Source organism: Coregonus lavaretus (genome assembly GCF_964263955.1).
Source record: "Coregonus lavaretus genome assembly, chromosome: 28".
NCBI classification, from domain to species: Eukaryota; Metazoa; Chordata; class Actinopteri; order Salmoniformes; family Salmonidae; genus Coregonus; species Coregonus lavaretus.
In genome coordinates this window covers 28,357,268-28,370,642 of record NC_140015.1, presented here as the reverse complement: position 1 = coordinate 28,370,642, position 13,375 = coordinate 28,357,268, and the positions used below count along the sequence as shown (strand labels likewise).

Below are 13,375 nucleotides of genomic sequence, written 5' to 3'. Positions count from 1 at the left end.
CCCAGATTAGTCTGTCGGACTGCCAGATGGTGAAGCGTGATTCATCACTCCAGAGAACGCATTTCCACTGCGCCAGAGTCCAATGGCGGCGAGCTTTACACAACTACAGCCGACGCTTGGCATTGCGCATGGTGATCTTACGCTCGGCCATGGAAACCCATTTCATGAAGCTCCCGACGAACAGTTATTGTGCGGACGTTGCTTCCAGAGGCAGTTTGGAACTCGGTAGTGAGTGTTGTAAGCAAGGATAGACTATTTTTACTTGCTTCAGCACTCGGCAGTTCCGTTCTGTGAGCTTGTGTGGCCTACCACTTCGCGGATGAGCCGTTGTTGCTCCTAGACGTTTCCACTTCAGAATAACAGCACTTACAGTTGACCGGGGCAGCTCTAGCAGGGCAGAAATTTGACGAACTGACTTGTTGGAAAGGTGGCATCCTATGACGGTGCCACGTTGAAAGTCACTGAGCTCTTCAGTAAGGCCATTCTACTGCCAATGTTTGTCTATGGAGATCGCATGGCTGTGTGCTTGGTTTTATACACCTGTCAGCAACGGGTGTGGTTGAAATAGCCGAATCCACTAATTTGAAGGGGTATCCACATACTTTTGATATATAGTGCATCTATAAAGTACTTATTGAGTCTATAAAGTACTCCATCTAGTCCAGTACTTTTTCGTTGGCATGATAAGGTACACAAATGTAGTTAAATCTATAATCTGGCAATATGTACAGTATGCGCAAAATGTATGGCTCCCCCTACCCCCCCCAAAAATAAAATAAAATAAAATAATTGCGACAGACTTAACACTAAATGGATCGGATTGAACACAGACTGCTAGATAGTCTAAGCAAGTTCAAGATCTGTACAATGGTGGTTCTGTACGTGGTATCAGCGTACAAACAAACACTTTGAGCCCATCTACCTATTGCAGCATAGGCCTACTCATTAAGCTGCAAGACCAAATCTATGGTACATACACATACCATTCTAATTGCTATGATTGCTTGAATTTAGTAGAAAACAAAATAATAGAAAAAACCTGGTTGTTAATATTATTGCACCCATTGACTTCAAGCGAAGAGGGGCTGCCATCTAATCAAGCTAAATGTGGCATAAGAGCAGTCGGATGTTAAGAGGTGATAGCATCAGGACTCAAACAATCCATTTAACAACCCATTTATCAACATCTGACCTGGAAATGTTTGCGCCAAACACAAACTTTTAGATAAGGATGGAAAATAGTCAAAGGGATGTACGGTAGATTTTTAAAAAGTGCTTATTGATGAAACCATTGGAGCGTCTCGAGGTGATAGTGTTGACAGGATTGAAGGAGACAACAGGGTACATGTTGTGTAAAAGGTACAGGTGTTACAGTAGACGCAATGCACATGCGCCCACAGACAGCACCCTTTGGGATCTCTGCTATGTTAGGCCCTCTCCTATAGCAATATCCTCTTGAGCAGTCTTTTGTCAAACTCAATATCATGACAAAACAAAAAAGGAGTGCAAACCCCATTCAAAGGTGCAGAAAGAACCAATACTGCCATCACTGTCCCCAGAATCAATGACCCTGACTCGGCCACTTGTTCTCACTTAGATCCTCTTTGGTCTTCTGGATGCAGGTGAAGATCTCCTGGAATAGGGCCTTGTACTCCGGCTGCGGCCCGTTGTCTTCGGGGACAGCTGGGAGCCCGATGGAGATGGCCGAGCTTGAGAGGCGCCGTCGGGGGTAACTGACAGTGCCGTGGGAACTGTGGGGTGTCTGCACAGCCTTGTGACTGAGCCCGTCTGCCCCCAGCTGGCAGCGCCGCAGAAGCTCCTCGTATTTGACCTGCAGGAGGCAAACGTTCAGTCACTCATTGGCAACTTTCCACACTGTATAACAAACTCATAAATTACTGCATAACAATTTCATTGGCTTCACCTCCTAGACCTTTTGTTTGTCATTCTTATTCATAGGGCACATCGTGGACAAATGGAAATAGTTTCACCCTCTGTTTGTCTTTGTGTTTATTATGCAATAATGATAAACTGTTAATAACAAAAACTTTAATGAAATCCTTTACCTGCAGTGCACTATACTGGGCGTCCACCTCATTGAGCAGGGAGATTCCTCTCTGCTTCACCGCCTCCGCTCGTCTGATACATGTACGCTCGTGTCCCCGCCGGATGTCGTCTGCTAGTGTCTCCCTCAGAACACTTTCGCTGTTACACCTCTGCAGGCTGCGCCTCCCCTGCTCCCCCACCTCCTTCTCCTCACTTTGGACCAGACTGGGCTTCTCCTCTGGGGCGAAGAAGACCGAGTCGGGCAGCAGTAGCCGGTCAGGTCTCCTGACGCTAGTGGAGTAGGGTATTGTCTTCATTATACACATACAAACAACATGTACCAAGTATGAATAGAAATAGTGTCATGATCGTACCTGTTGGCGTAGTCGGCCTGCCACAGCTGCCGGAGCTCCTCCACCTCTGCCTCCAGCTCCCTTTGCCTGGCCCGGCAGCCTTCCAGCAGGGCCAGCCGCTGCTCCAGAACCCCGTTCTCCCTGGCCGTCAGCTCAGTCTCCTGTTCCGCTGCCTCCCGCTTCCCCCGCTCAGAGGCCAGAACAGCCTGCAGGGTCTGGATGGAGCGCTGGAGCGCAAAGTTCTCCTCCTCTGGGTTTGGGTCCTGACAGGACTGCTCCCTTGCTGGCCAGGAACGCTCCACACGCAGGCTCTCATAGGCCACATACCTGGGACAGGGAAAAGGAGTAAGGGTCAACAAGATGGTGAAAGTGGTTATAGACGTCTGTTTTTTATCATGTACAGTACCCGTCTAAATTTTGGACACCTTTTCATTCCAGGGTTTCTTTATGTGTACTATTTTCTACATTGTAGAATAATAGTGAAGACATCAAAACTATGAAATAACACATATGGAATCATGTAGTAACCCCCAAAAAAGTGTTAAACAAATCAAAATATATTTTATATTTGAGATTCTTCAAATAGCCACCCTTTGCCTTGATGACAGCTTTGCACACTCTTCAAAATCAGTTTTTCACAATTCCTGACATTTAATCCTAGTAACAATTCCCTGTCTTAGGTCAGTTAGGATCACCACTTTATTTTAAAGAATGTGAAATGTCAGAATAATAATAGAGAGAATGATTTATTTCAGCTTTTATTTCTTTCATCACATTCCCAGTGGGTCAGAAGTTTACATACACTCAATTAGTATTTGGTAGCATTGCCTTTAAATTGTTTAACTTGGGTCAAACGTTTCGGGTAGCCTTCCACAAGCTTCCCACAATAAGTTGTGTGAATTTTGGCCCATTCCTTCTGACAGAGCTGGTGTAACTGAGTCAGGTTTGTAGGCCTCCTTGCTCGCACATGCTTTTTCAGTTCTGCCCACAAATTATCTTTAGGATTGAGGTCAGGGTTTTGTGATGGCCACTCCAATACCTTGACTTTGTTGTCCTTAAGCCATTTTGCCACAACTTTGGAAGTATGCTTGGGGTCATTGTCCATTTTGAAGACCCATTTGCAACCAAGCTTTAACTTCCTGACTGATGTCTTGAGATGTTGCTTCAATATATCCACATAATTTTCCTTCCTCATGATGCCATCTATTTTGTGAAGTGCACCAGTCCCTCCTGCAGCAAAGCACCCCCACAGCATAATGCTGCCACCCCCGTGCTTCACGGTTGGGATGGTGTTCTTCGGCTTGCAAGCAACCCCCTTTCTCCTCCAAACATAACGATGGTTTCATCACACCAGAGGACATTTCTCCAAAAAGTACGATCTTTGTCCCCATGTGCAGTTGCAAACCGTAGTTTGGCTTTTTTATGGCGGTTTTGGAGCAGTGGCTTCTTCCTTGCTGAGCGGCCTTTCAGGTTATGTCGATATAGGTCTCATTTTACTGTGGATATAGATATTTTTGTACCCGTTTCCTCCAGCATCTTCACAAGGTCCTTTGCTGTTGTTCTGGGATTGATTTGCACTTTTCGCACCAAAGTCGTTCATCTCTAGGAGACAGAACGCGTCTCCTTCCTGAGCAGTATGACAGCTGCGTGGTCTCATGGTGTTTATAATTGCGTACTATTGTTTGTACAGATGAACGTGGTACCTTCAGGCGTTTCGAAATTGCTCCCAAGGATGAACCAAACTTGTGGAGGTCTACAATTTTGGCTGATTTCTTTTGATTTTCCCATGATGTCAAGCAGAGGCACTGAGTTTGAAGGTAGGCCTTGAAATACATCCACAGGTACACCTCCAATTGACTCAAATGATGTCAATTAGCCTATCAGAAGCTTCTAAAGCCATGACATCATTTTCTGGAATTTTCCAAGCTGTTTAAAGTCACAGTCAACTTAGGGTATGTAAACTTCCGACCCACTGGAATTGTGATACAGTGAATTATAAGTGAAATAATCTGTCTGTAAACAATTGATGGAAAAATGACTTGTGTCATGCACAAAGTAGATGTCCTAACCGACTTGCCAAAACTATAGTTTGTTAACAAGAAATTTGTGGAGTGGTTGAAAAACTAGTTTTAATGACTCCAACCTAAGTGTATGTAAACTTCCGACTTCAACTGTATGTGCTTTATCAGTTGTTTTGTATTGCATGCTAAGACAGGCTACTAATATTGTGTGTGTGTGTGTGTGTGTGTATACAGGCTAGACTTAACCCCCACGGAAAGATTTATCTGCAGGGGATTGTATCTGAAAAGCCTTGGCCCAGTGGGTCTGTGTGACCTAGGGACATCCAGTCAGCACACGGCTGATAATGTTGGTAATACACCAGAGGAGGGTCAGGGGTCGTAGGAGGCCGGATAAACAGGTCATTAGACTATGGGCCCATCTCAATAGTCAAAAGTGTCTTTCTCTGTCTCGTTTACTTAATATGCACTGAAAGGGAATACACAGAACGCAGATCACTGTAAGGGGTAGTGATGAGAAGAGGCTCTGTGACTGCTAGTTGGACACCATTGATGATTGGTAGTGCAGTTTCTATAAACTTGCAGAAAGACCTGTAACTGATCAACATTGATTTGAGCTGAATAAAGCTGAACACATCTGGTTCTGTGGTGGAATGGCTGCGTTTTAGAGTAAAAATAACATTAACAGTTTGTTGGCACCAGATTCAATTGCACAGCTGCAGGACACAGACATGCACACACACACTCACTTGTCTTTCTGCAGGTCATACAGCTCCTTGAGGCAGGACACACTCTGTGCTCCAAGGTTGCGTCTCTGTTCGGCCAGTTCTCTCCTGCTGCGGTCAGACTGGGCTGCACTCAGCTCCTCCACCTGGGTCTGCAGGTCCTCCATGTGGGTCTCAAGACTGTCGATATTCTCTGTCAGGCTGGGAGAGGACGAGCATAGAAGTGGTTCGAATTACTGAGCTTTGTGGAGAAAATTCATTTTGCCAAAACCTTGCCACTTACTTTACTAAGTATTTATGCTGGGAAAAAATGGTTGCAGCTACTATTTTCAGAAAGGAATCAGATAAAGTCATGAGTCTCACCAGTTGATCCTCTGCTGGGCGACGCGGTTGTCCAGAATCAGCCTGTGGTTGCCCTGCTCCAGGTCTCTGGCGGCCACATCTAGCTGCTCGTATACCTTAGCATGCTGGTCATTCATCTGCCTCAGCAGATCCACCTGCTTGGTCAGGTACTGGGAGGAGAGTAGGTCAAAGGTAAGGGCCATTGAATTAGGATGGATAGAATAGAACACTAAAAGGGTCCAGCGTTTGTCAGGTGATACGGAGTTTATACTGTATTGTAAGTATTGATCAAGCATTTAATTATGGTTCCATTATGACTGCTACAGTATGAGAGTTCTCTCATTATTCTCTCAATTCAATTCTCAGAACAATGATACATTACGAAACAGCTCAGTGCGTCCTCTGAAGAGGACCAGAAGCACCAAACACCCTTTTGGACTGGCAAAACACTGTGGCTTTGTGACAGGAATACTCTATGCAAGAGTATTTGAAAGACATTTGCATGGAGCTGGGGCATATACCACTTAGCATTATCAGGATGGTTCACTGCCACTTGTTAAAGGACTCCTAAGTGATCCCCCTATGTGCCCTCGAATTTAGGCTTAACCATCATGACTCATTCAAATCATTAGGTTTTGATATTAACTGACTGTCAGACAAGGCTTAGGATAAAGCCCTAACCCACATCACTCAGTGAGCTCCTTCAGAGAGACACGCTTCAGTTAAAAAATATGTCAATGGAACTTTGAACTGGTTCAATTACGTGTGAAATATACTTTACTGATCTTGCAGTCAAAAGTGTACAAAGATCTTAGTCCAAAGTGAAAAAAATAGCAGGGTCACAATACTGACAGATGAGTAACACTGTCACAGTAGTTGCATAGGTGACGATATTACCTTGAACTTGACATATCTAGCTAACCATTACCTGAAAATAGAGGTTATATGCCTCTTAACATTACAAGGAAATAGGGGAATTCCACAATAACAGAATGATGCCGAGACTCCAGATTTTCCACTTTAAAATGTATGTAAAACAAAAACCAATGATTGCAAAGTAGAAAAATAAAATATTAACATACAACTTCATGCACAAGGACTACTTTTAACAATTTCCACAGAAAATGTTACAAAAACACATTTACTTGAAGAGCAGTGCAGATGCAAAGTTTGGTAACAGAATGACGGCACAAACAGCACAGACCGTCATTCTGTTACCAAACTTTGCATAATTCTGTTACGTGGAATAGCCCAAGAGTAGCCTAAGACCAGGTACAGACACCACATATAGAGATGGTCAGATACATGGGATTACAACTCAATAAGCACTGAAGGCACTGGCCTCATAATCAGCACTGTAAATAATGTAAGGTCCTTATCTTTGTTGACCTGCTGTCAATTAGATGGTCTCTCCAGTAATTAAAATAGAACGGGACAGTTGGTACGGTCAGTAATAGTCGGACATCCTGGGGTTAAACGTCGATACATAGGTCTTAGACTAGAGGGCTGAAATCCCCTGTGGTTGGTTGTGTGCTGAACGAACACGTTGCGCCTGAACACCCTTTGAATGTATCACCTGTTTGTTTGAACTTGTTGAGATTGCTCACCGAACACATACTGCTTGTTCCACCATGGTCGCCCAGAGCTAGCACCTGCGCAGTGCACATATACGCTGATCTTTGTACAGATCTGTTGTTCATGCTTATTTGTTTGGAAAAGAAGTGATTTACTGTACAAATCAGATCTGTGCGGCATGCCCGCACCTATAGCTCCAGTCGACCCTTGTGAACAAGCAAGGAGTTCATACTGAAGAAGTGGTCACTAGTCAGGAAGATGGAAGAAAGGCCGAAAGGTCCGATACAAAAATGTAATGTTCTCAGTTAGTGGTACAAAGAACGTGTGTGAGTATACATCCTGTGAATATAGTGAGGGTACTATTAGGCAACCCCAAAATATTGGTTGTTAAACACACCATCATATATCATGCGGTGCAAGGCAGGAAAGAGTATTTGCACACCAAGTTCTCTTAGGCTACGTTTACACAGGCAGCACAATTATGATATTGTTTCCACTAATTGGTCTTTTGACCAATCACATCAGATCTTTTCACATCAGATCTTTTTCAGAGCTGATCTGATTGGTCAAAAGACCAATTAGTGAAACAAAATATCAGAATTGGGCTGCCTGTCTAAACACAGCCTTAGACACCCTGTGTTGAGAGGCAGGATAACATCAGTAGTAACTATGTGAAAGTTCACTACCTTGACTAAGCCTTTGGCTACTGAAGGGAGCATAAAGCCATTGGCCACTGCCCTCCTTACAGAGAGGAGGTGAAAGGTGTCCTAAAGGTGCCTTAAAGATAGGAAGACAAATACCTGTCCATGCAATGCACCATGCCAAGGACCAATTAAGTCATGAGCTAATCCAGACGGGCTTTCACTTGATCCCATTTAACGAGAGGAAACTAACGATTGGAAGAGCCTGACAAGAAAATTGATTTGGAGCAGAGATTTCTCAATGTGGACTTTCGGCTCCCATTGATGGACATGTTGGTCTGTGCGTAGGGTTGTTTCCTAATGACGTCATACATTTGAGCTAAGCTTCTTATTGCTTCTGAACACCTGAAGTCCTGTTTTTGTTTACAGACAGGACAGGTACAGTGCCTTCGGAAAGTATTCAGACCCCTTGACAATTTCCACTTTGTTATGTTAAACCCTTATTCTAAAATGGATTAAACAAATAAATAATCCTCAGCAATCTGCACACAATACCCCATAATGACAAAACGAAAACAGGTTTTTAGAAATGTTAGCAAATGTATTAAAATAAAAAAACTGATACCTTATTTACATAAGTATTCAGACCGTTTGCTATGAGACTCGAAATTGAGCTCAGATGCATCCTGTTTCTGTTGATCATCCTTGAGATGTTTCAACAACTTGATTGAAGTCCACCTGTGGTAAATTCAATTGATTGGACATGATTTGGAAAGGCACACATCTGTCTATATAAAGGTCCCACAGTTGACAGTGCATGTCAGAGCAAAAACAAAGCCATGAGGTCAAAGGAATTGTCCGTAGAGCTCAGAGACCGGATTGTGTCGAGGCACAGATCTGGGGAAGGGTACCAAAAAGATTCTGCAGCATTGAAGGTCCCCAAGAACACAGTGGCCTCCATCATTCTTAAATGGAAGAAGTTTGGAACCACCAAGACTCTTCCTAGAGCTGGCCGCCCGGCCAAACTAAGCAATCGGGGGAGAATGGCCTTGGACAGGGAGGTGACCAAGAACCAGATGGTCACTCTGACAGAGCTCTGGAGTTCCTCTGTGGAGATGGGAGAACCTTCCAGAAGGACAACCATCTCCGCAGCACTCCACCAATCAGGCCTTTATGGTAGCGTGGCCAGACGGAAGCCACTCCTCAGTAAAAGGCACATGACAGCCTGCTTGGAGTTTGCCAAAAGGCACCTAAAGACTCCCAGACCATGAGAAACAAGATTCTCTGGTCTGATGAAACCAAGATTCAACTCTTTGGCCTTAATGCCAAGCGTCACATCTGGAGGAAGCTTGGCACCATCCCTACGGTGAAGCATGGTGGTGGGAGCATTATGCTGTGGGGGTGTTTTCAGCTGCAGGGACTGGGAGACTAGTCAGGATCGAGGCAAAGATGAACGGAGCAAAGTACAGAGAGAACCTTGATGAAAACCTGCTCCAGAGCGCTCAAGACCTCAGACTGGGGCGAAGGTTCACCTTCCAACAGAACAACAACCCTAAGCACACAGCCAAGACAACGCAGGAATGGCTTCGGGACAAGTCTCTGAATATCCTTGAGTGGCCCAGCCAGAGCCCGGACTTTAACCCGATCGAACATCTCTGGAGAGACCTGAAAATAGCTGTAAAGCAACACTTCCCATCCAACCTGACAGAGCTTGAGAGGATCTGCAGAGAAGAATGGAAGAAACTCCCCAAATACAGGTGTGCCAAGTTTGTAGCGTCATGCCCAAGAAGACTCAAGGCTGTAATTGCTGTCAAAGGTGCTTCAACAAAGTCCTGAGTAAAGTGTCTGAATACTTATGTAAATGTGATTTTAAAATGTTTAATATACACTACCAGTCAAAAGTTTGGACACATCTACATACAGAAGATATCACTATTTGGTAAAAGACCAAGTACATATTATGGCAAGAACAGCTCAAATAAGCAAAGAGAAACGACAGTCCATCATTACTTTAAGACATGAAGGTCAGTCAACACAGAACATTTCAAGAACTGAACGTTTCTTCAAGTGCAGTCTCAAAAACCATCAAGCGCTATGATGAAACTGGCTCTCATGAGGACTGCCACAGGAATGGAAGAACCAGAGTTACCTCTTCTGCAGAGGATAAGTTCATTAGAGTTACCAGCCTCAGAAATTGCAGCCCAAATAAATGCTTCACAGAGTTCAAGTAACAGACACATCTCAACATCAACTGTTTAGAGGGGACTGTGTGAATCAGGCCTTCATGGTCGAATTGCTACAAAGAAACCACTACTAAAGGACACCAATAAGAAGAAGAGACCTGCTTGGGCCAAGAAACACAAGCAATGGACATTAGACTGGTGGAAATGTGTCCTTTGGTCTGGAGTCCAAATTTGAGATTTTTGGTTCCAACCACTGTGTCTTTGTGAGACGCGGTGTGGGTGAATGGATGTTCGCTGCATGTGTAGTTCCCACCGTAAAGCATGGAGGAGGGGGTATTATGGTGTGGGGGTGCTTTCCTGTTGACACTTATTTAGAATTCAAGGCACACTTAACCAGCATGGCTACCACAGCATTCTGCAGCGATACGCCATCCCATCTGGTTTGGGCTTAGTCGGACAATCATTTGTTTTTCAACAGGGCAATGACCCAACACACCTCCAGGCTGTGTAAGGGCTATTTTACCAAGAAGGAGAGTGATGGAGTGCTGCATCAGATGACCTGGCCTCCACAATCCCCCGACCTCAACCCAATTGAGATGGTATGGGATGAGTCGGACGTTAGAGTGAAGGAAACGCAGCCAACAAGTACTCAGCATATGTGGGAACTCCTTCAAGACTGTTGGAAAAGCATTCCAGGTGAAGCTGGTTGAGAGAATGCCAAGAGTGTGCAAAGCTGTCATCAAGGCAAAGGGTGGCTATTTGAAGAATCTCAAATATAAATATATTTTGATTTGTTTAACACTTTTTGGGTTAATACATGATTCCAAATGTGTTATTTCATAGTTTGATGTCTTCACTATTATTCTACAATGTAGAAAATAGTAAAAATTAATTAAAACCCTTGAATGAGTAGGTGTGTCCAAACTTTTGACTGGTACTGTATATAAATTAGCAAAAATTTCAAAAACTGTTTTTGCTTTGTCATTATGGGGTATTGTGTGTAGATTGATGAGGGGGGGGGGGGGAAATGTTATCAATGTTTGAATAAGGCTGTAACCTAACAAAATGTGTAAAAAGTCATGGGGACTGAATACTTTCCGAAGGACAGGTTAGCTAAGGACAGGTTAGCTAAGACTAAGTCAATTTGTTGAATGAATGTTGGCCTACTCCAGTGGTACAGTATCTGCAAAATGATAATTTATTAACAAGCAATATTCCAGCCATAGTGACCTTCAGAGCAAGGTTTAAAAAGTGATTCATTCATATGACACATCTTGCAGCCGTTCAATATGTTTCCGACTGATCAGTGGAATTTTTTTTAAACCTACAATGTGGTGGTGTGCGTGTTTGTATTTGCTCTCAGCGGCTTAGTATGATCATATTTAGGCTAGCTACCTCAACCTCCTGCAGCTGCTCCTGGTTGGTGGAGTACATCTGCTGCAGCCCCTGCTCCAACTCATGGTTCCGGTCCAGCAGGGTCTTACCCAGCTGAGCCGCCAAATGGAGATCTGTAAACACATACACGCAAACAAAACACATATTCATTGTATATACACTAAACATGGATCAGTTAACACTTTCACACACAGTATGTTAGCCCAATATTGGGCTAAAGGAACCTAACATTACTCCTTATAGTCCAAGGACCTTACATGTTTTGTTTAAAAGTGAATTGGCTCTGGAAGCCAAAACAACCAAATACTACATCTAAATGTGAATTGATTCTCAATTGCGCTATGGTTCTAGAAAAATAAATAAATCCCTCTACTTTCATATCACATCAAAATGATTTTAAAAATGCAAAATACACACTCACTGAACACCGTTTTAAGCGGTTTTAACACAGTTGCAGACGACAGTATTTTTCAGTGACAACATGTTTGTGGCATCTGACTTCTGTTTACACACAGGTGTTCGGAGACGGAGATAGCTAATTAGCACAGGTAGTCCACTCTGTCTTCCGTCTGTTTTCCATAAATAAGTGCTGTAACATGGAAATATGGCCGTGTGGGAACACTAACCAAATAAAGGTGTATCAATTTAACCTTTTGTTTTGTATAACGCAAACGTCTATCAACCCAAAGGTTACGAGTTCGAATCTCATCACGGACAACTTTAGCATTTTAGCAACTTTTCAACTACTTACTACTTTTTTTTAGCTACTTTGCAACTACTTAGCATGTTAGCTAACCCTTCCCTTAACCCTTTTAGCTAACCCTTCCCCTAACCTTAACCTTTAACCTAACCCCTAGCCTAGCTAACGTTAGCCAGATAGCTAATGTTAGCATCCTAGCCACCTACCTAGAATTTGTAATATATCATACGTTTTGCGAATACGTAACATATTGTACGTTTTGAGCATTTGTAACATATATTACAAATTGTAATTCGTAACATATCATACGAAATGGGTGATGGACATCCACAAATTAATACATAACATACGAAACGTAATGAATCATACTGAATGTAGTGTATCGGATTTACATACAGAATTATACAAAAAGCTCTGAGACCAGGTTGCAGTCAGCCAGCCAGCTAATGTAATGGAACTGCGAGACATGATCAAGGTCTAACAGTATGTATGCCTGCAACAACATACAGGTGCACAATAATAATGCAGTACACAAATACATGCAAATAGTGCCCAAACAAACTACAAAAGCTGTAGCCTACACACACATACTACACAAGACACATACAGGACACAATAATCAACACATGGGAAGTGACAGCCTTAGGATATCCTGGCAACAAGAAGGCTCTCAGTAATTCTCAATGTAGACCCCACTACTACTGACTATGTGTGAGTGTCACAAGAGTGTTACCCTTTACAATAAGATATGTGTGCGATACAAATCACTCCGATTATTTGTTTAAATTCTAACAAAATATGTTTTTTTTAATGGAATGGATGTGGGTCTATGAAAGGGTATCATGAGGCTTGTGGTTGCAATGTTGGCAATTGCATGTCATCAGCAATAACTGTGAGGCTATTCACTGATTTTGTCTAGGACATTTTAAAATTAAATTGTAATGATTTTCTAATCTGTAATCTCAGATGATCTGATGTATCAATCCAGACTGTAGAATAGTGGAATCGTATTGCAATAAGAGGCTGGGGGTTGTTCTCTCCCAGTTGCGGCTGTTTAGGGCGCAACCGAGCTATCCCTCCCTTCAACGCCCGCAACACAAGTCTCTTACCGTGCTCAAGGTCCTGTTTGCCATACCATGGCTCCTCGTCCTTGAGCTCAAACTCTTCCTCCACTATCATATCAGTCAGCATTTTCCCCTGACAATTGTATTCCAATAGAGAGTGCGCGCTCCACCCGGCAGAATCCTAAAACACCGGTGTGATAAACAGCCTGGAGTGACCGGACAATATCCTCCAGTGGCGTAGTCCGGTGTCTGTTTGCGGCAACGTGGCAATCTGTGCAGCCCGAGAACGAACTCAGCCACTAAGGAAAAAGCGACACTACTTTTTTAATGACA

At 43.4% G+C, this 13,375-nt stretch overlaps 1 protein-coding gene across 1 annotated transcript; it reads right to left on the bottom strand.

Moving 5' to 3' along the window:
* Positions 1-1,534: 1,534 nt before the first annotated feature.
* Positions 1,535-13,257, bottom strand: LOC311103397 (cerebellar degeneration-related protein 2-like). Its single transcript, XM_084144962.1, has 7 exons — positions 13,088-13,257; positions 11,279-11,391; positions 5,506-5,654; positions 5,167-5,343; positions 2,421-2,726; positions 2,067-2,337; positions 1,535-1,831 (listed from the first exon to the last, which is right to left on the bottom strand). The coding sequence occupies exons 1-7, from the start codon at positions 13,167-13,169 to the stop codon at positions 1,562-1,564; spliced, it is 1,368 nt and encodes a 455-aa protein (XP_084001088.1). The 5' UTR covers positions 13,170-13,257; the 3' UTR covers positions 1,535-1,561.
* Positions 13,258-13,375: the final 118 nt, after the last annotated feature.